At 38.4% G+C, this 26,477-nt stretch overlaps 2 protein-coding genes and 1 pseudogene across 3 annotated transcripts; 1 reads left to right on the top strand and 2 right to left on the bottom strand.

Annotated features, from left to right (window-relative positions):
* Nucleotides 1–629: 629 nt before the first annotated feature.
* LOC107645036 (monocopper oxidase-like protein SKS1) lies at nucleotides 630–4,041 on the top strand. The gene is made up of 9 exons (XM_088500290.1): nucleotides 630–873; nucleotides 1,319–1,428; nucleotides 1,514–1,784; nucleotides 1,882–2,020; nucleotides 2,121–2,487; nucleotides 2,809–3,174; nucleotides 3,263–3,341; nucleotides 3,428–3,627; nucleotides 3,751–4,041. Exons 1-9 carry the CDS (start codon nucleotides 748–750, stop codon nucleotides 3,848–3,850), a joined length of 1,758 nt encoding a protein of 585 aa, XP_088356416.1. The 5' UTR covers nucleotides 630–747; the 3' UTR covers nucleotides 3,851–4,041.
* Nucleotides 4,042–6,490: 2,449 nt separating this feature from the next.
* Nucleotides 6,491–9,163, bottom strand: LOC107645037 (NAC domain-containing protein 105-like). The gene is made up of 3 exons (XM_088500291.1): nucleotides 8,944–9,163; nucleotides 7,838–8,030; nucleotides 6,491–7,765 (listed from the first exon to the last, which is right to left on the bottom strand). Exons 2-3 carry the CDS (start codon nucleotides 7,995–7,997, stop codon nucleotides 6,906–6,908), a joined length of 1,020 nt encoding a protein of 339 aa, XP_088356417.1. The 5' UTR covers nucleotides 7,998–8,030; nucleotides 8,944–9,163; the 3' UTR covers nucleotides 6,491–6,905.
* Nucleotides 9,164–9,776: 613 nt separating this feature from the next.
* Nucleotides 9,777–11,774, bottom strand: LOC107641589 (putative pectinesterase/pectinesterase inhibitor 59 pseudogene; annotated as a pseudogene). The gene has a single exon (XR_015899888.1). The product of XR_015899888.1 is annotated as a putative pectinesterase/pectinesterase inhibitor 59 pseudogene (transcript).
* Nucleotides 11,775–26,477: the final 14,703 nt, after the last annotated feature.

Genomic DNA, 26,477 nt, shown 5'->3' with positions numbered 1-26,477 from the left:
CGTATACTAAGCAATATAAATCCCAACGGCATTTTCAAAACTATAGTATTAAATTAAGAAAGGAAAGCTTTTTTCTTGTGCTAAAAACCTTTCGTCCGCGTTGAAACTTGACGCAAAACACAGCAGTATTAAGCTCATGAATGTGTAATGACAAGTCACTATGAGCTGGTGCTGCTGCATCTTCATCATTTTGCCTCTTATGATAATACAATGAATGACTAATAAATAAACAAACAAATTAAACATACAATAGACGCATTTGTTTCTTCTTCTAGATTAAGAAACTGCCTCATTTCTTCTTCTAATAATATTAAAAATCGAATACTAGTGAAGAAACCCATAAATTTAGCAAGTGATCTGGATGGATTTGTTATTGGCAAGAATAGCAAAATAATATCGGAAATTAATTAAGGAAATTTTGTTTACCATTTTAAAATATTAGATTATAGAAATAGATGGATACTCAGGTGCAGTCGATTTCACGTGAAGTTGATAGTTGAGAGCCGTTAAATAGTTTGACTGATTTGACTAAATTTTCATGTAACGACTCTCAACTATCAATTTCACGTGAAGTGGACTGCACCTGAGTTTCCACCATAGAAATAACGTAACGGGAAGAGAGAGAGAGAGAGAGGACCCAAAACGCACGAAATACAAATAGTGAATTGGCCCGCTCAGTGGTGTAGTGTGTCGTTTTCAATTTGATTCTCTCTCATTCGTTTGTTTTGCGCACAGACACAGTCTCCCATGGTGACGACGCTTCTCTCTCTGCTTCTGCTGCTTCCATGCCTCTCTTCCGCTGCCGATCCTACCGTTAACGCTGACCTTCGCTTCTCATACAAAACTCTTTCCCCCCTCGGTCTTCCTCAACGGGTTCGAACATACATTCACTTCATTTCTCATGCTTTTCTGTGTTTCTACCTCTTCAATTTCACTAAGTCTTAATTAATAATGCGTTTCCAACTAGTATTTCGAATTCAGCTCGTAGAACAAGGAAAAAAAAATCACAAGCTACATCTCCGTATATTTCGCTTTTATGTCTAAAGATTTGCATATGCTCAGTTCTTCACTTGTTCTGCTATATATATTTCTTTGTTTTCCATGCGAAACTGAAGCTGTCTTGGCCTTCTAGATTTGGTGGATATTGTTTCGTGAGCTTTCATGGGAGATTTTTCGTTTTATTTTATTTTATTTTTTGTTAATTTTCTATGTTTATTTTTGTACTTTTAGTTGATTTTGTCCCTAAAATTTAATATATCATGTTTGAAGAAAATTGGATTAGAATTTGGCTCACTTGAGTGATAAAATCTCTCTGCAGGTCATAGCTGTCAATGGTGATTTTCCAGGGCCCTTCATCAACGTTACGACTAATAACAATGTTAATGTGAACGTCCACAATGATTTGGATGAAGATCTTCTCGTTACATGGTTGCTTCCACTGTTACAATCTGTAATATTCACTGTGTTGATATATTCATGAGTTTAACAAGCTTGCTACAAATGATGTTGACAGGTCTGGCATTCAAATGCGCCGCGATGCATGGGAAGATGGTGTTATTGGAACAAATTGTCCAATTCCTCCCAAGTGGAATTGGACATACCAGTTCCAAGTCAAGGATCAAATTGGGAGTTTCTTTTACTTCCCTTCCCTAAATTTCCAAAGAGCCTCTGGTGGTTTTGGTCCCATTGTTGTCAATAATAGGAATATTATCCCTATTCCTTTTGCACAGCCAGATGGGGATATTTTCATCATAATTGGTGATTGGTATACCCAGACTCACACGGTTTGTATATCTCTTATGTTAATCTTTCATTTGTAAGAATTCGTTTTGAAGTGTGTTGTGATTTACTTGTATTGTTTATGCATATATGAAACTGTAGGCTCTGAGAACGACACTTGATGGTGGAAAAGACCTTGGAATTCCAGATGGTGTTCTTATCAATGGAAAGGGACCTTACCAATACAACACCACTCTTGTACCTGCTGGCATTGACTATGAAACAATTAGGGTTGATCCAGGTATTACTGTCGCACTATTCTCCTTGTTTATCTTGCATTTTACTGTAGAAGTGGATGTAGCTGTTCGAATATTGACTGGAAGTACAAATATATTTGGCAGGCAAGACATACCGACTTCGAGTCCACAATGTGGGGATTTCAACTAGTTTGAACTTCCGGATTCAAAATCACAATCTATTGCTTGCAGAAACAGAGGGCCATTACACAATTCAAACAAATTTCACTGACTTTGATATTCATGCTGGCCAGTCATACTCTTTTCTACTTTCAACTGATCAGAATGCAAGTACAGACTACTATATTGTTGCAAGTGCAAGGTTTGTAAATGGTTCAGCATGGGATAGGGTTACGGGTGTTGCAATTTTACACTACTCAAATTCTCAGGGAAAAGCAAGTGGTCCACTTCCACCCCCACCAGATGATATTTATAACCCGGGTTATTCAATGAACCAAGCCAAAAGTGTCAGGTTTGCTACTGAGAAGCTATATTGCATCGTGCTTTAACCTTTGACTGACTTTAATTGTTTTATGTACCATATAAATAGAAAACATTTCATGTCGTTAAAATCTACAATAACAGCTTGTTCAGGAATGTGCTAAGTCAACTATGATTGTCTCTGTTTCATCTATTGGTTATGCATAGCCTGAATAGTAGCATCTTACTATAATCTTTTATGTAGGCTTATATAAATCAGAACTCAATAGCTTATGTTTTAAGTTCTTTACACTTGGTGACTTCATTCACTTGTTGACTTTTATGGTTTGAATTCTCATACCTTGTTGTGCAGGCAAAACACATCTGCTAGTGGAGCTCGCCCTAATCCCCAAGGATCCTTTCATTATGGATCTATCAATATCACTGATACATATTTGTTACAAGTTGTGCCACCAGTGACCATAAAAGGCAACGTTCGAGCTACTATCAATGGGGTCTCATTTAATAAGCCTTCTGTTCCATTTCGGCTTGCTGATCTGCATAAATTAAGAGGAATTTACAAGCTTGATTTCCCCAGTAAACCGATGAACAAAGCACCAGTAATCGACACCTCTCTCATAAATGCTACTTATAAGGGGTTCATTGAGATTGTACTGCAAAACAATGACACAACAGTGCAGAATTTTCACTTGGATGGCTACTCCTTTTTTGTAGTTGGGTAATAATTGTCTTTCTTTATTGTTTCTTTTTTTTCCTAAAGTACGATTTTATTCTTATCACTATTCATAATTGATTTTTTTGTTCAGGATGGACTTTGGTAATTGGTCAGAGAATTCTAGAGGTTCTTATAACAAGTGGGATGCGATTTCTCGCTGCACAACTCAGGTGCGTCATTGTTACAAGCATTCTTTGACAGTTCCATTTTGGTGTGCTTTTGTTGGATATTCAACTCTTGTTTCACCACTGAACAGGTTTACCCTGGAGGATGGACAGCAATCCTTATATCTCTAGACAATGTTGGAACTTGGAACCTGAGATCAGAAAACCTTGACAGGTGGTTCCTAGGCCAAGAAACATATCTGAGGATCGTCAATCCTGAAGAAAATGGTGAAACTGAGATGCCTCCACCAGATCATGTTCTCTACTGTGGCCCCCTCAAAAACTTGCAGAAGTACCTTCTTCAAACCCATTAGCCTTATATCTCATGCTTTCAAGTTGCAAGGACCATGCTCAATTTCATTTAGACTTGTCTTTTAGACTTTTACTAATTTTACTTAATTTATTATGCCTGCAGGCAGCAGAACCATTCTTCTTCTGCAGTCTCTGCTTTTGGAGGGAACCTCCTTTTATCATTACTACTGGCACTTTTTGCTGCGATTTTCATGTGTAACTAAGGATTCTATTTGCTTTTGTTTTCTTTCTTACATTACTCAATTGTAGTTAATAGGCCATTTAGTGGAGTTTGATTACTAACTTCTTGGTATAAAAAAGTAAAAATACACTTTGATTTCCCCCCCAAAGTTGAACAAGTATATATCTACTCTAATTTTAATTTGTTATTTAATCACACACTGTTTGAACAAAACGTATCTCTAGCACACACTGAGATGATTTTTTGTTTTGCGTGGAATGGTTTTTGGCTTGCGAGAAAAGTCACTATTAAAAATTTAAAATGGAGTAGCATGAGATAGTTAAGACTTTTATTTTTCTAACACTGGAATTGTTGGAGACCCAAATATTAAAAAAGAACCACATGTATGTTCAAGCAAGTATTGTCCATTTTTAATGATATTAGGTTAGAGTGGATTTGATTTGATAGATTTGTTAGGTGAACCTCTCTAATAACCTCAAAATTTAGTAATGAATTATGCAATTAGGTAATGGTTGCTGACATAGATGACATTTCCGCCTATTTAGGGTCAAATAATGGAGTGAAAATGGCACAAATATTCACGATTAACCAACGTATTTTCTTATTCCGGTTGACTAATGCCACTTATAACTTGAAATGCAACTATACAAGGATCTATGCACGCGCACATGGGTCTCTAGTCTCCGGTACAATGAATGTTAATATCGCAATCAAGCAATTGTATTCTAATCTACTCCATAAAATTAGTCGTTAGTTTTGGCTTTCCACGCACACTATCTCTCTATTTGTTTTTTTGTTTCTGGGATTGTTTTTGGTCAACTTCTCTTTTGGATTGAAGTTTTCGTTATTGAAAGCAACGATGTAGCTTTAAAAATAATGAAAGCCCAATGTACCAAACAATAGAATAGTCCATTATAAACTGGCCTGCGTAACTGTGCTTATGAAATCAAGATTTTTTTGAACGCATCACATTGTTTAATTATTGTTTGACCAAAAGATGACACATTGGTACTTGGTAGCACCAATTTCTCTTTGTCATAACGTATAACGGTATAAGCACTATCACACGTAAGGCTGGAAGTGAGTCAAGCCAACTCATGAGTCAATTCGAGTTCGACTCGTTAACAGTTCGATAAGCTAAGCTCGTGAGCTGGTGAGTCAAATTTGAGCCTGAAATTTAGCTCATAAATTAAATGAGTCGAGTTTGAGCTTAGATAAGCTCAGCTCATTAGTTCGTGAGCTGGCTCGATTATATATATATATAGGACATAAATAAAAAATTTATAATTTATTGATAGATAAACAATATATAAAATTGATCTTTTTAAATATTTTTAAAAATATATAAGTTATAATTTATTGATATAAAATTATAAATTATGTATATATGTTTCTCTTATTTGAGCCAGCTCGTGAGCTTTTGGTGAGTCGAGCTTGATCTTAAGAAATAAGCTCGATTGTTAATGAGCCGAGCCGTGAGCCAAACTCAATTTTCATGAGTCGAGCTTGAGCTTGGTCTAGCTCGGCTTAGCTCAGCTCACTTCCAACCCTATAATCACACATTGTAATTATCCCAATGGCATTTGCAAAATTATACTATTAAAAATCAAAAGCTTTTTCTTATACCAAATTAAAAAAGCTTTTGTTCACGTTGACACAAAACATAGCAGCAGACTGTTATGGGTTTGAGTTCCTTTTAGACTATTAAGTCTTCAATTGTTAGCTAGGTAACTCAGTACCATACCAAAAAAAAAAAAAAAAGAGCTAGGTATGTAACTCTGTAAAAATGTATCAATTAAAAGTAATTGGTGAATTCTTTAATTGGTTTTAAACTGACCCAATTCAGAAAAATAAGAATTCCCTTTGCATGCACAATAATACCTCCAAATCCAACATTAGGTGTAGATTTGCAGCACTTTATATATGTGATTGTTATTACATAGTGCTATTCTATCTATGCAACACAAACTTAGACATAGCTATGTATTGTCATGATCTTAAAGAAACTGTTGTAAAAGTCTTTGAAGTTACGCATACATATATATATGAAGGACGCCTTTGTGGCTCTATAATAAGTGGCTATGACTTGATGACACATCAAATAACTATATATATTCAATGTTTTGCTTGCCTTGTAAACCTGTGAGAGATTGTTAAGGCATAATGTATGTATTGCGAGACTTGGCAGCAAAGCATGCGTGCTATATATCATAATTTGTTGCCATTTGTAATTGGGACCGGATCTCAGTGGTTAAGAAAAAACCTCTCCTTAATATACAAAATTAAGTTCCCTAAACTCTTTATCGTATTAGCATATATAGCCTTGATGCTCCACCAAGGACCATAACCAATCATTACAGTGTACCTACTTTTAATCTCTTGTTTCCTTTAATTCATTTGTACATGAAAAAGTATAGGGTACCAACATATATTAAGACACTTTCATTAGACACAACTATAAAAAATATATTTTTATTAGACACATCCACAAAGACACTTCCATTAAACACAGTTATAAACAAGAGTTGGCAGAAGTTGACAAAAATGTTGTTGGTAACGTAGCGGGATTGTACATACATATATGCCAGGGTGAATAAAGGAAAAGATAACAATATAAGTCTACTGAAGAATTATTAATATAAGCTATATATTAACTGTTTAATTTGTTTGAAATGCAAGATACATAGAGAATAGAGATATATATGAACAGATGTTTGAACATGGACTACTAAATAGAGCCCATGATTCATGGCAAACAATAATTAATAATACAACTTTAAACCCTAAAAGAAATGTGTAAATCCTGCATGGTTTTACCTCTTTAGGGAAATATATGAATTTCTACTGATTGGACTATATATGACTGACTATTTGAATAAACTTTTAACTTAATTAATCCATGCTAATGTAAAGTTACAGTCATTTCGTTTATTATGTACAGGAATTTGAACAACCAACACTTGGATCCGTCTTGGTTAATCAATAATAATAACCCTGTTAATTATATTATTTTGTATATATGTATGTACCCATGTATCCAAAACGAATTGGAGCAGAAGCAGAGAATTGAAGAGGCACTATTTCCACACGTCCATTATTGGACAGCTTGAGTTTGATGTTGAGGCACCATTATCATTATTATTATTATTAGTATTTTCTGGCATCATCAATTCTTGTTTGGAGACATGATGATCTTCTCTAAGCTGTGATGAAACAAACTTGTCAACAAGTCTCCAATCAGCAGCAGCAGCAGCAGCTGAAGAAGAAGCTTGCTCTTCATTTAAATTTCCATAGAGTAGTGCCTGATGATGAATTAAGCTTTTCCCTTGTTCTTGAAAAGCAGTAGTTTCATTATTATTAATAGCAGCAAATGGTGGTGCCATGATTGGATTATTGTTATTTTGATGAAGAAGTGGAAGATGATGAAGAGGCAAGTTGTTGTTGTTGTGTTGTTGGTAGAAGACATCACAGTTATTATTAGGGATTAGTTGGTGCTTTGATGAAGAAGAACAAGAGTTGTCAAAGTGATGATCTGGTTGTTGGTGCATGAAAGAGGAGTCATCATACCAAGTGCAAGAAGGGGAATCATGATCACTCATCTTACGCATAATGGAAGTCACTCTCTTCTTGAACACTCTACACACAACCCATCCTTCTTCCTGAGGAGTAGCAGCCGCAGTTTGATCCGTTTCAAGACGATATTCGTGCATAATCCAATCAGATTTGAGGCCATTAGGGGCTCGACCTTTGTAGAAGACGAGAGTCTTTCTCATCCCAATCAAATCATGCTTGGAATATATAGCTTTGTCCCTCCCTGTTGCTTTCCAAAACCCTGCTGCAGTTGCTCTATTTGTGCGAGTTCCTGTTGGATATTTTTTATCTTTATGGCTAAAGAAGTACCACTCATTTTGCTCTTCTGTTCCTAGTCTGCATAGCTCTATATATTCATCAAATTAATAAGCATCTTTTGTTAAATAATTAAATCTAAGTAGTACAATATGTATGTTACCTTGAAGATCCCAGGGTTCGATTTTGTAGAGATCAACATCTTTGATGACATCAAGGTCAATCCTAGTTGAATTAACTTTTTTTCTAAGGTAGTAATCAACGAGCTCTTCATCAGTCGGATGGAACCTAAAACCCGGTGGAACATGACAAAATGTATTCATCTTCTCTCTATCTGATTCTGATCAATGGTTAATCTGCAATTCAATAATTCATTTTAAGATCAATAAAACTCATCGTCATGATTACATTATGCGGCGTTATATATTAGACACATGCACAACACAATATAGATCACAGTATATATTATTTATTTGTATATTACTGCACATGAATACTAAAGTAATTAATGCCACTCATTGCTGTTCCCACTAGTTCATGACCCATGCTTCCAAATGATACAAAGTAACATGCTCAATCACAAAACCAGACACAAATGGGAAATGGCAAATCAAGAACATGTTTGGGAAGAGTAGAAAAAAATAGATTATTAACCAATAATTTCAGCTACCATACAACTTATAAATAAAAGCAACGCTCTAAAACTTATTAGTATAAGTAAAAGTTTATTTTTTTCAATTTTAATGATTTTATTAATTTGTTATCAACTATTAAATATTAAATAATATTATTTCATATCCATTTTTTGTAATTGTCCACTTAAAAATAACCTTTTTTCATACATTCAAAACATAGTAAATTATCTTAAAATTACTTTTCAGTTAAAATATTTAAACAAAAATTGATTGTCGCTATCTTTTTTAATTTCTAAGTGTTCCAAACATAAATTAAGAATTGGGACATAGATATGAGACAATATTATTATATTGACTAATTAGCTTAAGTAATTTCTTCGAAAGGAAAGCATGAATGGTGACTGATGAGTATTATATATATGCAACTAAATATGAATATTCTCAAAATATATAGTTTAAGCTAATTAATTAAGAAGCAAGAGACAGCACAGAAATGCCAATGAGTAATAACTCAAATGGCATAATCTCCCCATACTTAATTAAGAGGTTGCGGGTTCGAGTCTTATAATTTTTTATAAAAAAAAAAAAAAAAAAAGAGACAGCACAGAAATTAAAGTACGATGAGAGAGCTCACAGAGATGAAGCAAGGTAATAAGAGATGAGGGTGGTGCAGTCACAAATCTGCCTCCCAAGATCATGAAGCTCCTAACTCAGACAAATGTCCTCAATGATTTGTTGGTCTACTTTGATTCTTGTGCAACCTATGATGTTGTTGGATCAAGTATAGAGAATGAAGTAGCTAGCCCTAACCCTAAACAAATAATTGTGTGTGTTTGGTTTTGTAGCAATGAAACTAAATAAAGGATATGATCTTAGGTGATTCTATAAATGGATGTATTGTATTTGTGTCATGATCCATGTCTCACTGTCAGGACTGAATTGGTGGAAAAGCTTTTAGAAGCGAAAGCGGGCAAAAAAATGTGGCAGAAAATATGGCATAAGGGATCACAAAGTGTTTGTTTCTACCCGCCACCAAACAAAGAGTGCTTAACAAGAGAACATGCTAGCTAAGGCCTAAGGGTCTTTTTCTATCTCTATATACTAATCTTTGCTATTAAGCGCTGAATGAATGAAAGAGGAACTAACGTAACGGCTCAGACCAATCACCAAATCTTAAAAGAAAGAAACAAACACAAAAAGGGATAAGTTGACGTAATGGAGCAGCCAGCTTCCACGCCCACACTCCTTCATAATAATCATCATCTTCATCTCTTCATCTACCTAATATAAGTGTAATTTGTACCATTATTATTGGTTTTTCATATTTTACAACATTTATATATATATATATGATGGACAAATGAAAGAGCTATAGTGAGTTGCTGAAAAGTGTGATGGTTAATTAGTTGTTGTTGGCCTTATAATAATTAGACTAATAATATATAATTCACCTTTTGCACAACATCCTTTATAAAAGTGGCAATCATCATTTCATTCATTTGTCTTAACTCATACAAAAGATAGAATACATCGAGTAGGTTATAATTGAAATAATAATTTAATTTAATTTAATTTAATTTAATTTCGATCAAAGACACACAAATAATAATTTCTCTCGCTTGCTCAAATGTACAAAAGAATGAACGCTGAAAACAAACTACACGAGAATCAGAGGCCAGAGCTGAAGGGAACAGATGTGGTAGGCAACCAGGTGCGACCAGCAAGAAGAGAAGTCACAGTGAATTGTGACGCTTCTTTTGGGTTTGATATCACATGAAAACCGGGCCATTTCACTCTTTTGCTTGTATCGGAAGCAGGCCCAGAATTCTCGTACTCTCCGAAATACAAAGTATCCTTGGCAAAGTCAGATCCATTCCATTCATCCCAGCCCAATGGGCTTATAAGAGAGTCCAAATAAGTCCTCATGACAACAACCCTAGCGTTCTGCTGCCAGGGCCGGCCCAAGAAGGTCTGAACCTTGTCCAAAACAGGAACGAGATCCGGTGCGGCTTTGATAACTGATTTGTGGATGGAGATGCCGGTGTTCTGGAAGGGATCCCCTCGGCCCTGTGCGGTGATGGTGTTGGCCTGCCCATCCAGGGGCTTTCTTGCAAATATGTGACAGTTTTGGAAGACCACGGCGGCGTTGCCGAAGATGAAGTCAACGGTGCCGTAGATGTAGCACTGTCTGTAGAACTGGCGCTGCGCGTGGGCCATGAGCGTGTCTTGGTAGCCCACAATGCCGCACTTGTAGAACACAGAGAGGTCGGAGGCGGATCTCAGGGCCACAGCTTGGCCCTTGCGTGGGCCCGCGGTGTTTTGGAAAGTGATGTCTCTTGCGATGAAGTGAAGCCCATCTATGCCGGCGGTTGCGGAGCTGTATGTTGTGTAACCGTCTTGAGAGCTTCTGCTGCCGGTAATGATGGTGTTTCTCATGCCGTCACCAAACAGCATCACGTTATCGTTGTTTTTCTCCACCTCTATGTTTTCTTTGTATACTCCTTTTGTCACGTATATTACAAATCTGCTTGTCTTCACGGTTCTCTTCGCCGCCGCGTTCAGCGCTTCTTGCACCGTCTTGAAATTCCCCGATCCGTCTTTCGCCACCACAACGTGAGCCTTTATCGCGCTAGAGCCAGATTGAAGAAGCTTCCTTTCGTGACCGGAAAACCAGCTTGGAAAATCTTCTTCTGTTTCTTGTTCCTCTGCTTCTGGTAATGTGCGATTTGCATGTGGTTGTTGTTTCATCATCTTGACGAAATCCAAGTTGATGGCTAAGCTATTCCTCACCATCTCAGTGACATTGGTGTTCTTAGATGGAACCTTGAAATCTTGAACGCTGAGTTCTTGTGCACCCGTTTGACACGTTTGGATGTTTGTGAGAGCAGTGCTGAGCCATGTTTGTGCATCAACTGCTGAACAGTTGTTGTTGTTAAGGCATTCCAGGGTACGCTTGAGATGGAAGATGGTGTCGTCGTAGAGCTTCAAGCAATCGCCATGCACAGCTTCATGGTTCTTTGTCTTGATCAAGTTTTGGTCCAAACCATGTGCTTCCTTTTGCATCATGGTTGCTTCCTCTAATGCAGATTTCACAAGCATCCTCCTCAACTCGGTTTTGTGCTTCATTATTGTTGTGTGCTGTTGGTTGCTTTGACCTAAGTAGTACTTGCATGTTCCAGGGTGTGGCGTTAGGTTGCACCACCAATCAATGTTACCAGAAGAATGAGAAGAAGAAGAAGAAGAAGAAGGAACTCTTCTTGATGCCGATAAGACAAGTGAAGATACCAGCAATAACAGCCTGACGATGACCATTGTTCTTCTCATGATTGCCTTTAGTTTTCCAGTGAATGAATGAATGAATGATACTGAATGTATGAAAGCTAAGAAACAATAATAATTAGGTCGAGTTCGATTGGTTGATGATTGCTCCAACAATGTGTTTTTGTTTTTGTTTTGAGTTGATTGGTTTTGGAATTTGGAGGGTGCTGACAAGTTTATATATGTATGTTTTTGGGTGTGGAGTGTGAATGTCAAAGACGCGTGTGTTTAATCCAATAATAATAAGATAATAGTGGCAGATAGAGTTCCATTACAATGCAAACTGTGATTATTGAGATTTCAAGTAAAGAATAAAAAAAGGAATAAAAGCTTAGCAGGTGCAAGAATGTCGTAGCTAGCTAGAACTAGAAGTCGCTAATTGCAAGTGCAAGAAAAACACAAACAAGTGTCTGTCGCTGAGAGCAAAATCTGAAACGAATCTTGGTTACCAAGTTATTATCTGCGACGGCTATGATGAGGATGAGGAAAAAAGGTTACGTTGAGTTGGTCCCAAGTTGTATGCTAGTTTTAATTTCAAAAAATGCATGCATAATGCTGATCAACAAAAATACTATATATTATCCATTAGTGAGCAGAATTCTTCAAGCACAGGTGAAGGAGCAGTTGCTTTGAACGTAGTAACCATTTTCACTTGCATTCAGTTGCATTCTTCTGCGTCTAATTCAAGCATGCATATCTCAATTCTGCCGTAACCCATGTGCTCTTGGTTGCACATTAAGCAATTCATAATTTCAAACATTTTGACTTTGCATTATATATATATAATTATCTTCACCAGGAAATAACTCCTTGATGTATCACCTTATATATCAGGTCTTCATCATATGTATATATACTTTTCCTAATATTAAAGTCGTCAGTTGTAAGTTCAAAATGAATGTACAATTAAACCAAAATATAACTCATGAGCAGTCATTATGAAAAGGAAAAGGAAAAGTACACGTACACAATGAAAATATTAATCAACATGAACAATAGATATTTCGGATATTTATTTCATTAAGTGTATGGATGGTTATTTTAATATTAAAATTTAGGTGTATAATTTAAAAGTGTAGTGTATTTTTATTTGATTGGTAATTATTCGTATTGTTCAAAAAAGTTATTGTTTACCTAGCACTTCTCGAAAAAAATAAAAAAAACAAATAGCAAATAAAATGCAAAATTAATTAACTCAAGTTATATCTGATATTGAGTAATGAAGCAGCATATATAGTATGTATTATTATAAAAATTGTTCTATATTAAAATACAATAAAATGCTTTTTTCATATATATACATTATACATTATACACACACAACTGGAAGAAAAAATCTACTTTATATTGATAAGCCATTTTAGTTTTTCTAAATTATTTATAAATTAACATAATTAAATGAAATTTGTACCCAGATATTTGATGAATTTATGAATATAGTAATAAAGTATAAATGATTTATCAATATAAATTAGAAAATGAAAAAAAGTAGAATTTTTTATTTTTGTAAAATAAATAAATTAAAAAATAAAAATAATTTACCTAACGAAAAAATGCTGCATTGCCAGTAATTTTAGTAAAACAGTAGAAAATTAATTAGTACTAACTCAAATACAAAACAAATATAAAAAAATATTATTCACGTAACATTTTTGTTATCTAAAATATTTTTTAAAAGTTAAAATAAATAAAGAATCAATACAGGTAAGGCTGATGATATATACTCTATAAAAATTATATATATAATATATATTATATAAAGTTATATACATATAAGTTATGTATGTAATAAAGAAAGTGAATATTAAACCCACTCATCACTTTAAGTTATGTATTAAGATATGATTTATCAACTTTTTAATTAAATTAATTTATCAAATTTATTTTAATAAAATAATATAATTTAATTAATTATATATATTAAATTTTAATTATTAAAAAATATATTAAAAAAAAATTTAAATGTCTTTATTTTATTACCAATAATTATATTCATTCACAAATTCAGGCGTAAAGTCGCAATCTATGCGTTACGAACAAAAAGTAGATCTCTATTCAATTTACATCACTTAACGGTGGCCAAAGATTCAAAATTGGATTCTCAACTAAAAAACTGTGAGTTTTGATGTTGAGATCACACACATAATATTATTGAATATTTCCCGGTAGATCACCACGTAATATTGAATATTTGTACCTCTATTAGGCATGGTTCCATAAAAGGTTTTTTCATTTTCAAGGCTTACAGTGAAAGCTCTTCCAACACCAAATTCCTTAATATTATTTAGGTATGATGACCACTATAGATTATATGAGTATTTTCTCTTTATTAAACAATACTCTTGTCATTCTATTTTTTTTTCAGATTAAATTTTATTTTATTTTTGCTAGCAATAATAGTACTACACATGGGCAATGCTAGATAACCAATGACTTTTTTGAACAATATGAACAACTATCAATAAAATAAAAACACATTACACATCCAAATTATTCATCTAAATTTTAATATTAGAATAATTATCCATATACTTAGTGAAATGAACATTCGATATATCTATTGTTCACATTGTTCACCAATGTTATTGGTTACCTATACTTTTCCATATAATTATAATTCACATCTTTTCATCTTTTATTTTTAATTGATAGTCTTTGGGGTTGTTTTATTTCTTTCCTTTTACATGCATATTGTCTTCGGAACATTGATACCAGAAATCCCATTAATTCATCTTGGACTACTTTAAAGATTATTCACGTAGTTTCGGATAAGTTGGTGATTACTGAGATAAAAGTACAGAGCTATTACTGCTTATAATGATTATTTTGGTTGTTTGAAAATTTCGTGTATGGGCCAAAATTCAACCATGGTAAAGGTAATTTAGATCTCATTAACCAAATAACTAATCCCCTGGCTTAGCAATAATGAGATAACTTTGCATAGCGCTCAAAAATAAAAATTATTGCGGTGAGAAATTTCCTTGTTTGTGCATGAGGCAATGAGACTGTGATCTAATTAAATTATATCAACATGATAGTTTCTTAGTGATTTAATTTCTAGGCAATCTTCTTGAAGTTTATATATATAGCGAGTAGTTTTTTTTATAAAAAAAAAATTATTATTAGAACTTTTGTTTTTCTAATCGTGAGTATCATTTTCCTTCTTGTGCTGAATACTTCAATCCTGTATAATAATAACAAAGAAAATAATTAGTACTACTTTTGTTAATTATCTTGTTGGCTCTCTCTTATTAAATTCATTCCGTAGTTGGTATGTTATCTTTTTTTTTTTCCTCGAATTTTCACACAATAATGTCGCATGCCACCACAAGGCACCAAAATATGTACTTTCAATATGCCATCTTTGTAGGTAAGTAATTAAAGAACAAATTCAGACCGTAATGCTGGAGAATGATGGCTTCACATATACGTGGCAGGATTTTGAGGTGCATATTAATAATTTGATTTGATATGTGTTCATATCCTGACCCAACAATTAAGGCCCAGGGTCCAAGTAAAAAAGGCCCAACCCAAAGGGTTGACCTCACCTTTCACCAGATCAGCCACTACGAAGTCGGTACTCGTCACGATTTGCTCTAAAGAAGTCGGGAACGAGGGTTAGCTGGCAGATAAGCACTCATTTGAATGAGTAACTACCCCTAGAATCTCTCTAACCACTTCCACGGGCCATATCTTAACTTCCCTAAGATAAAGGGACGGTTAACACCCTAGAAAAGTGGCACTACTCCAATGGTGGTTATTGGTTCACCACTATAAATACACTGACACCCCTCAGGTATCTCTAAGTCCCAATACTCTCTAGACCTGCTAACACTCTTGCTGACTTAGGCATCGGAGTGTCCTTGCAGGTACCACCCCCCATTCATTCGTACTCACAAGTCGGATGGAGGCCCCCAAGGCGCAGACCCTCTCAAAGGCTTCCTCCCTCAGACGATTGGGCCAACCAACGCTATCCAGCCCATTAATCTCCGGTTACCTACCGTAACATTGGCGTCGTTGCCGGGGACCCGAGAGATCAACCAGTGATGGCGGACAGATCCCCTGAGGAGGGTCATGTGGAAACAGATTCTGAACAAGAGAATCTGGATACCGGAAATAATGACGCGGACCTAACCCTCCATCAGGAAACCAACGATCAACACAAAGAAGGAACCTCCGGAGTCAAAACCCCGAAGGTGAATTCCTTAGAAGGCCGTGAGTCAGAGAAGGACGGACAGTCCCACGCAACTGAGCTTATGGGATTAGTCCATGTCCACCAAAGTCGTTTGGAACAATTAGAACAGGAACGAGAGCGACAAAGGGAGATAGAAAAGCACCTAAAAGAGGAGATGGATCGACGAAAAGAATTAGAGGAAAAACTCTTAAAGTTAGAATCCTCCCTCAAAGGTCGGACCGACCGTGACAGTAGAGAAGAGTCGCCCCTAGGAGGGGAAGATCCTTTTAGTGAGGACATAATGAGGGCAAAAGTTCTGAGAAACTTTAGAAGCCCCGATATGGACCTCTACGACGGAACCACTGATCCAAAACATCATTTGAGCAATTTTAAAAGTCGGATGTATCTGGCTGACGCTTCTGATGCTACGCGATGCAAAGCTTTTCCGACAACCTTGTCAAAAGCGGCGATGAAGTGGTTCGACAGCCTCCCCCCGAGGTCGGTTACCAGTTTTGAAGACCTCTCAAGGAAATTCTTGATGAGGTTCTCTATCCAGAAAGACAAAGTAAAACATGCACCAAGCCTCCTGGGAATAAAACAGGAGGTCGGAGAATCCTTATGAGCCTATATGGAAAGGTTCAACAAAGCATGTTTAGAGATTCAAGACCTGCCTACTGAGGCAGTCATAATGGGGTTAGTCAATGGGCTCAGAGAAGGTCCCTTCTCACAGTCCATATCCAAAAGACACCCCATCTCTCTAAGTGATGTACAGGAAAGAGCTGAAAAGTACATCAACATGGAGGAAAATGCTAAGTTGAGAGACCTGAGCTGGCGACCTGGGCACCCTCCCTCAACAAAAGAGAGGGAGAGGGAAACCAAGAAGAAGGAAGAACTCGGTCTCGATAGACCAAGAAAATATCACTCTTATACTCCTCTGAAAGTTTCTATAGTGGATGTATACAGAGAGATTTGTAACACCGAAAGGCTGCCACCCCCCAGACCCATTAAAAATAAAAAAGGGGGAGCCGCAGCGACTACTGTGAGTACCATAAAATATATGGTCACTCCACAAATGGCTGTTACGACCTCAAAAATGTGATAGAAAAGCTGGCTAGAGAAGGTCGGCTTGACAGATATCTCATAGAAAGGTCGGACGGCCATGGGAAGAGAAAGCGAGATGATGTGGATAGAAGAGACCCACCACCACAAACCCCGGAGAGACATATCCATATGATCTCAGGAGGGTTCGCGGGAGGGGGACTCACCAAATCCTCTCGCAAAAGGCATCTCAAGAGAATCTACCAGGTCGGAGGAGAGTCATCCGACCTCCCCACCATTTCATTTACAAAAGAAGATGGGCAAAAAATAATCCCTGGACACGATGATCCAGTGGTAATAACTATGATCCTAGCAAATGCTCATCTCCACAGAACCCTAGTAGACCAAGGAAGCTCAGCGGACATTCTTTTTAAGCCCGCTTTCGACAAACTAGGGTTGGATGAAAAAGAGTTAAGAGCCTACCCCGACACCTTGTACGGATTAGGTGACACGCCAATAAAGCCACTGGAATTTTTGCCCCTCCACACCACTTTTGGAAAAGGGGAAAAATCAAAAACTCTAAGTATAGACTTCATAGTCATCGATGTAGGGTCAGCATACAATGCTTTAATCGGCAGAGCTACCCTTAATCGACTCGGAGCGGTGGTATCCACTCCTCACCTTTGTATGAAATTCCCGACCTCAGCGGGGATAGCAACGGTAAGGGGAGATCAGAAATTGGCAAGGAAATGCTACAATGAAAGCCTAAACCTGAGAGGAAAAGGTAGAGAAGTTCATACAATAGAGCTCGGAGGCGCAAGGGCTAAAGAGGAGCTGCGTCCACAACCGGGAGGAAGAACAGAGGAGATACAGGTCGGCGAAGAGGAGGGAAAAAATACTCACATAGGGGCCAACCTAGGGGAAACCCTAAAACAAGGGTTGACTAAGCTCCTAAGAGATAACTCCGATCTCTTCGCCTGGAAAGCCTCCGACATGCCTGGGATAGACCCCGAGCTCATGTCTCATAAGCTCTCGGTTTACCCGGGGTCCCGACCTGTACAACAAAGAAGACGCAAGCTCGGCCCAGAACGAGCCCTAATAGTAGAAGAGCAAGTACAAGCGCTCCTAGAAGCCGGCTTCATCAGAGAAGTCAAGTACCCAACATGGCTAGCCAATGTAGTGCTAGTCAAAAAACAAAATGGTAAATGGAGAATGTGTGTCGACTATACCGAGTTAAATAAGGCCTGTCCCAAGGACCCTTATCCACTGCCAAGTATTGACACCCTGGTAGACTCCAGCTCGGGGTATCAATACTTGTCATTCATGGACGCCTACTCGGGGTATAACCAAATCCCGATGTATGAGCCAGATCAGGAGAAAACATCATTCATCACGCCCAGAGCTAATTTTTGCTACGTGGTCATGCCGTTTGGATTAAAGAATGCAGGGGCCACATACCAGAGGCTGATGGATAAGGTGTTTGCCTCTCACCTTGGAAGTCTAATGGAAGTATACATCGACGACATGCTGGTAAAGACCAAGAAAGAAGTCAATCTCTTGGCAGACCTCTCACAAGTCTTCGACACCATAAGGTTACACGGGATGAGACTAAATCCCTCAAAGTGTGCCTTCGCGGTAGAGGCAGGAAAATTCCTAGGGTTTATGCTAACACAAAGAGGGATTGAAGCTAATCCCGACAAGTGTAGAGCTATCCTGGAGATGAAAAGCCCGACCTGTTTAAGAGAGGTCCAGCAGCTGAATGGCCGACTTGCAGCCCTCTCCAGATTCTTGGCAGGATCAGCACTAAAATCCCTTCCACTGTTCTCCTTATTGAGAAAGGGATGTCAGTTCGAATGGACTCCGGAATGCGAGGAGGCGTTCCAAGAGTTCAAAAGATTCTTGAGCCAACCTCCTATTCTGACCCGACCTATAGCTGGGGAAGACCTCGTCCTATACTTATCTGTAGCAGACAAGACCGTCTCGTCGGCCCTGATAAGAGAAGACGAGGTCGGATAGCACCCAGTATATTTCATTAGTAAAGTTCTACAAGGCCCTGAGCTAAGGTACCACAAACTAGAGAAGTTTTCCTACTCCTTAGTAGTAGCCTCACGAAGGCTACGACCTTACTTTCAAGCTCACACAATAAGAGTTCGCACGAACCAACCCATGAATCAAATCCTCCAAAAGACGGATGTTGCAGGGAGAATGGTTCAGTGGGCAATAGAACTCTCCGAGTTCGACTTGAAGTATGAAACTCGGACGGCGATTAAAGCCCAGTGCCTCACCGACTTCATTGCAGAATACGCGGGAGACCAAGAGGAAAAACCAACTACATGGGAACTCTATGTAGATGGATCCTCAAACAAAATAGGAAGCGGTGCAGGCATAATATTGGTGGACGAAAGAGGGACCCAAATAGAGGTTTCCCTCAAATTTGAATTCTCAGCTTCAAATAATCAGGCAGAGTATGAAGCCTTGATTGCTGGACTGAAGCTGGCGGAAGAAGTCGGTGCTACAAAAGTGATGATATACAGCGACTCGCAAGTGGTGACCTCCCAGATAAGTGGAGAGTATCAGGCAAAGGACCCAAATATGAAAAGGTACTTGGAAAAAACTCTGGAACATCTTGGGCACTTTGCAGAAACCGAGGTCAAACACATAACTCAGGATCTAAATAGCAGAGCAGACGCCCTATCCAAGTTAGCAAGTACCAAGCCAGGAGGGAATAACAGAAGCTTGATCCAAGAAACTCTCCAGGAACCCTCCGTGGTAAAAGTAAAAGACAAACAAGAGGTCCTTGAGATAGTCGGACTAAACCTCGGATGGATGAACCCCTTGGTCGAATACATGAAATTCGACATCCTCCCCAAGGAGGAGAAAGAGGCTAAGAAAATCCGTAGGGAAGCACAATACTACACCTTGGTGAAAAATATTCTCTACAGGAGGGGATATCAACACCATTGTTAAAGTGCGTACCGACCTCAAAAACCACCAAGGTGTTAGAAGAAGTCCATAGTGGGATCTGCGGAAATCATCTCGGGGCAAAGTCATTAGCCAGGAAAGTGATCTGAGCTGGATTCTACTGGCCGACCTTGCAGAAAGATGCCACAAAATTCGTGAAAAAATGCCAGCCATGTCAGATGCATGCAAATTTCCACGTGGCTCCCCCGGAGGAACTCATCAGTATCACCTCTCCATGGCCCTTTGCAAAATGGGGAATGGATTTGTTAGGTCCTTTTCCCCAGGCGCCAGGACAAGTCAGATACCTGATCGTGGGAATAGATTATTTCACAAAGTGGATAGAAGCAGAACCATTGGCCACCATCACCGCACAAAGAAGTCGGAGGTTCCTCTACAAAAATATCATCACAAGGCATGGGATACCCTATTCCATTACTACAGATAATGGAACCCAGTTCACCGACTCTACCTTTAGAAGCCTAGTAGCCAGTATGAAAATTAAGCACCAGTTCACCTCGGTGGAACACCCGCAAGCCAATGGGCAAGCCGAGGCAGCCAACAAAGTCATACTGGCAGGGCTAAAGAAAAGGCTACAAGATGCAAAAGGAGCCTGGGCTGAAGAGCTCCCATAAGTGCTATGGGCCTACAGGACGACCCCCCAATCCGCCACTGGAGAAACACCCTTCCGACTAGTTTATGGGGTAGAAGCCATGATCCCAATAGAAGTCAACGAGCAAAGCCCAAGAGTGATTCTCCATGACGAGATCGGAAATATACAGGGGCACAAAGAGGAGCTCGACTTGCTCCCCGAAGTCCGAGAAGAAGCCCAAATAAGAGAAGCAGCGTTGAAGCAAAGGATGACCACAAGATACAACAAAAAAGTCATTCGAAGAGCATTCACCCTAAGTGACTTGGTCTTGATCAGAAATGACATTGGAGTCAACAAATCAGGAGAAGGAAAGCTCGCTGCAAATTGGAAAGGACCATACAAAATCAATGAGGTCTTAGGAAAAGGCTATTATAAAGTGACCGACTTGGACGGCACCGAGTTACCAAGGTCGTGGCATGCTTGTAATATGAAAAGGTACTATAGCTAAAAGCGAACTCTACTCACTGATGTACTCTTTTCCCAACTTCATGATTTTTTCCCAAAACCAAAGGGTTTTTTCTGGAGAAGGGTTTTTAACGAGGCATCATAGTAGGGGCTAAGGGAAATAGACTGTCACAAATCCTTAGCAGCAATAAAGTACCTCCCCAATTAATAAAGATCTTTTTTACAAATATCTCTTAAATTCCTTTGTTGTTTTCTCTTTCTACGAAACGCGCCGACTTAAGCTCGACAAAACGTGAAAATCCCATGAACCGACCTAGATGGTCGTCAGGATAAAACGACGAGGTACAAGTCGGTGTAAAGAGGTTATAAAAGGTGATCATAAGAAACTCAGAAACATTCCGACTCATAAGTCGAAATGAAAAGACCGAGTAGAAATAAAAAATGAATCGCAAAAATAATCTAAGTCATGAAAACTCAGTAAAACAAAATTGAGTACTAGGAATAACGAAAGAGATAGGAAAGACAACCCAAGAAAAATTAAAAGGCTGTCCTAAAGATCCTTGAAACTAAAAGGTTCAGAAAGACAGACAAGCCAAAGAAAAGGTTTTCCAGAAAAGATCAAGGGGAATTCGAAAAAATCGCAATCAGAAAAGCATGCACGCATAAGGTAACTTAGACCCTTATCCAAAAAGGGTATTTATTTTTTAACTTAAACCCTTATTAAAAAAGGGTATTTTAAATGTTTTGTTTACGGCCTTATAAGGCCAAAAGCAAAATTGTTCAGAACATCATCACCAACACAAATAAAGAAGTTTAAAAAAGGGGGGACCCACAGGCCGGGCCCCAAAATAGCCAACAAATTACTTTTTAGGAAGAAGAGTAGACCGATCACCACCACCAGAGTCAGGAAGAACACCGCCAGGACCAGGAAGAGAGGCATCCATAGGAGACAAAGAGGAAGTCGGAGGAACTGTAGAAGAACTCGGAGCGTCCTTAGGGCGAGGAGGGGACTCTATAATTCTCTGCCCCCGAGTCTTCAATTCTGACTCGGAAATAATCTCGGGGGATCCACAATAGCACCATCAATGACAACTTTATCAGGATCTAAAGGGGAAAGGTCCAGGCCAGGAGCAATGACTCCGACCTGCTCCCTAAAGATCCTCCAAGCCTCCTCAGCCCCATCAGCAATAGAGTCCTCCAACTCGGTATAGGCCCTCTGAGAATTCAGTAGCTCGTTTTTCACAGACACAAGATCGTTAAATAAACTTTGGTAGCTGTCCTGTGCTGTCTTCCTCAAGCCCACCTCCATGTTGCACTGGGCTTGCAATTTCCTCTCCTTCTCCCGGAGGCTATCCCTCTCCTCCTTCAACTTGGCGACTTCCTCCTTCAACTCCCTCTCCTGCTCTTGATATAAAAGAAGCCTTCCTTCCAGCTCCTCGACCCTCGAGGTCATCCCTAAAGAGCTGAGAGGAGCCTTTTCAAAAATATCTAAGAGCTTGCCACAAACCCCCGCCGCCTTGAGGCTCTCCTCAACCAGAGTGGTAAGGTGGCGCCGAACAGAAACATCATCCATGCTTATACGAGCATGGGGATAGATGTTCTTTCGGACGAATGCAAGAGCATCCGCCTTAACCTCACCAGAAGAGCCAGACTCTAAAGTCTTGCGCTTCTTCTTCTCTGGCTCAGGAGAAGATCGAGCGGAGGGGGGCGGCTGAGAGAAAGCTGAAGAAGAAATCACAATGGACTGAGAGGGAGTCCCAACGTTTCGAGGAGGAGGAGGAGGAGAAATAACCGCCCTGGCGCCACCAGTCCTGGCGCGAGACCTTGCTTTAGCCTCCTGGACTCTTTGGTAAGACTCCTGAGCGTTTGCCTTCGCCATCTCTGAAAAAACAATAGATAATAGATTAAGACAAGTCGGGGAGGTCAATCAGACAAGTCGGTAATCTAACAAATTCAAATAAAAGCTACCTAGCTGTGCCTGAACAAAGGTCGGAGACCCCTGGGGAAACTTTTTTGTGTCCAAGTATGGGGCCCTCCCCCACACTTCTCGGAGGAACCCCACAATGGCTGCTTCTACCTCATCCAGGTCATCCAGACCATATTTCTCACAGGGGGAGGCCTCCAGCCAGTACAAAGGAAAGCAGAGAGAAGAATTATCATCCAGAAAAAAGGGGTGGTGACCCTCTACAGCTTGAACTTTGAAAAAATAATTTTTAAAGTCATGGAAGGATTCGTCAAAAAGGGTAAAAACTCTCCGACCCTGTATGGCTCGGAAAGACACCCACTGTTGCTTATTGTTTAGCCCACTGAAGGGTTTGGTCATATGGAAGAGATAGAAAAAAAATCTTCAAAGAAGTCGGAAACTCCAAAGCTTGGCTAATAAATTGATAAATTTTCAAAAAAACCCCAAGAGTTGGGGTGAAGCTGGGTAGGAGCAACTCGGCAGTGATGCAAAACAGATATCTCAAAGTTTGAAAAAGGAAGAAAAATACCCAAACGGGTGATCATACACTCATACATAAAGAAAAAATGAGGGGCCGCCTCATTGACCCTCCCAAAGCAAACCCGGTCTTCAGGACCCGGGACTACCAATTCATACTTCGGCTCGTCCTCCTCGGAAGTACAAATTCTGTGGTGAGTACGAAGGTTGGTGATAAACTCAGTATCGACCGAGGGTTCCTCCCCTAGGACCGTGACATCAACCCACTGAGAAAGAATATCTACGGAAGCCATTTCTTTTTCTTAAAAAGGTAACAAAAAACCTACAAGGGAAAAAGAAAAGGAAAATAAAAAACACGGTCTCTAAAGGAGGAAATACGGAACTGAAGTCTATAAACCAACCTATCTACAAAATAAAGGCATGCAAATAGAAAAGCATGTTACAAAAAGAACTAACCTTTATCCGAAAATGAGGGTTGGAGAAAACGAAAGCCTTCGAAGATGCAAAAATGCAGCACGAACGAATGAAGGGGAAATTTGAAAATCGCAGAAACGAAACAATGAAAGAGAGGGAAAGTATTTATAAGTACGTTAGGGGCACAATGGTAAAAGCGGGGCAGTCATTAATGAAAATGCACCGTTACCAAGACCATCAATCCCTACGCACATCCCTAACGGACACGACGCTTGATTAGACGTAACTGTCAGAACCAAAAGGTCACGAAAAGTCACGTCGGTTTCAGAACATCACGTCGGTCCTCCAACAAGTCGGTTACAACCCCGAGTAGTATACTCGAACCCAAATCTTAAAGAGAAATTGGGCTCGAGTAGGGGCACTGTTCATATCCTGGCCCAACGATTAAGGCCCAGGGTCCAAGTAAAAAAGGCCCAACCCAAAGGGTTGACCTCACCTTTCACCAGATCAGCCACTACGAAGTCGGTACTCGTCACGACTTGCTCTAAAGAAGTCGGGAACGAGGGTTAGCTGGCAGATAAGCACTCATTTGAATGAGTAACTGCCCCTAGAATCTCTCTAACCACTTCCACGAGCCATATCTTAACTTCCCTAAGATAAAGGGACGGTTAACACCCTAGAAAAGTGGCACTACTCCAACGGTGGTTATTGGTTCGCCACTATAAATACACTGACACCCCTCAGGTATCTCTAAGTCCCAATACTCTCTAGACCTGCTAACACTTGCTGACTTAGGCATCGGAGTGTCCTTGCAGGTACCACCCCCCATTCATTCATACTCACAAGTCGGACGGAGGCCCCCAAGGCGCAGACCCTCTCAAAGGCTTCCTCCCTCAGACGATTGGGCCAACCAACGCCATCCAGCCCATTAATCTCCGGTTACCTACCGTAACAATATGATTGGTTGAAAGGTTGTCCTTTTAAACTAGTTAGTTAAATACTCATTAAGATAATTACCTTTTTGTACCAATAATTTTGATTCTATAGTGAAGTAGATAGCTAGTGCTTCTTAAATTTTTCGTTTGGTAGTGTGACTTTTTTTTAAATGTTGGGAAGTTCTTACTTCTTATTCTTAATTTTTAGGAGTTTTAAACTAGTTAGTTAAATACTCATTAAGATAATTACCTTTTTGTACCAATAATTTTGATTCTATAGTGAAGTAGATAGCTAGTGCTTCTTAAATTTTTCGTTTGGTAGTGTGACTTTTTTTTAAATGTTGGGAAGTTCTTACTTCTTATTCTTAATTTTTAGGAGTTTAAGATTCTTTTAGAGTTAAATTGTGTATTTTATAAGTTGAAATAATACATTTTCTAAGAGAACTACGAATGATCTGCCACAGCAACATAGCATTATAAATATGAAAAGACTAGTTCAGAAGATTCCTTTGGCTTTCAATCTTGGCTTAAATTTATGGATATGGAAGGCTTGAGTGTGATCTGCCTAGATATGGAGTTATGGCGTACAAGACAAAAATGTGGGACAACTTTTTCTGAGCCAAAGGGAGAACAATTCGGACCATGCGAGTTCTTTGGTCATGAAATTTTGCTTCACAAATAGCATGGTTCGATTTGCAGTTGATGGAATTTGAAATCTGAAACGTGAAATTCGGACTCTTCGTTTTTTTTTGCTCGGGGGTAATTTTTTTTAACGTTTTGAGGGACACAACTCGCAAGGTCCGAGTTCTGCTTCCTCTGATCTCACAACAAGGTGAAGCACCTCTCCTCTCTATACGGGAGTCCAACACTTCCTTTGCTTGCATATTCAAATTAAAAAGCGTTCAATGTCATGTTAATTAAGAAGTAAAATTGCTTGTTTATGTGCTAGCTAGCTAGGTAGGTAGGTATAAATGAAATATAATAGGTTTTATTTAGGTAATTAACTTTCCCTTTATTATTTCATTGTTAATTCGATCATTGCTCGCTCGTGAGCTCTCTATATGATTAAGCAAAGAACCTTTTTGGTTGGGTTGGCGAGACGAAATCTTTGCAACTACGTTGTTGAAAATATAACCGAGCGAGTATAGGAGGCGATGCATTTCACAAACACATTTTAATTCCCTTTCTCACAACTGTCATCTCATGATGTTGATCATCATGTATACATACATAACACAGCTAAGTAAGCATGCATTCAATACCATTTATATACAAGAGTATTGTTTAATAAAGAGAAAATACTGATATAATCTATAGTGGTCATCATACCTAAATAATATTAAGGAATTTGGTGTTGGAAGAGCTTTCACTGTAAGCTTTGAAAATGAAAAAACCATTTATGGAACCATGCCTAATAGAGGTACAAAGATTCAATATTACGTGGTGATCTACCGGGAAATTTGGAAGTATTCAATATTACGTGTGTGATCTCAACATCAAAATTCACAGTTTTTAGTTGAGAATCCAATTTTGAATATTTGGCCACCGTTAAGTGATGTAAATTGGATGGAGATCTACTTTTTGTTCGTAACGCATAGATTGCGACTTTACGCCTGAATTTGTGGATGAACATAATTATTGGTAGTAAAATAACGACGTTTAAAATGTTTTTTTTTTTTTAAATATTTTTTAATAATTAAAATTTAATATATAATTAATTAAATTATATTATTTTATTAAAATTAAATTAGATAAATTGATTTAGTTAAAAAATCGATAAATTATATTTTAAATTAATCTAAATTAATGTTTTTTATAAAAAATAAATATAATA

This window comes from Arachis ipaensis, chromosome B9 (genome assembly GCF_059453495.1).
Source record: "Arachis ipaensis isolate K30076 ecotype BB chromosome B9, ASM5945349v1, whole genome shotgun sequence".
NCBI lineage: Eukaryota > Viridiplantae > Streptophyta > Magnoliopsida > Fabales > Fabaceae > Arachis > Arachis ipaensis.
The sequence above is the reverse complement of the archived record's forward strand: the minus strand, read 5'-3'. Positions and strand labels throughout refer to the sequence as shown.

Bases quoted from the DNA above. Each gene is read 5' to 3' on its own strand.
- LOC107645036 (XM_088500290.1), top strand. From the start codon at position 748: ATGGTGACGACGCTTCTCTCTCTGCTTCTGCTGCTTCCATGCCTCTCT. The intron at 2,021-2,120 runs GTATTACTGTCG...TATATTTGGCAG, and splicing joins AACAATTAGGGTTGATCCAG to GCAAGACATACCGACTTCGA. The intron at 3,175-3,262 runs GTAATAATTGTC...TTTTTTGTTCAG, and splicing joins TACTCCTTTTTTGTAGTTGG to GATGGACTTTGGTAATTGGT.
- LOC107645037 (XM_088500291.1), bottom strand. From the start codon at position 7,997: ATGAATACATTTTGTCATGTTCCACCGGGTTTTAGGTTCCATCCGACT. The intron at 7,766-7,837 runs GTAACATACATA...ATGAATATATAG, and splicing joins CGAACCCTGGGATCTTCAAG to AGCTATGCAGACTAGGAACA.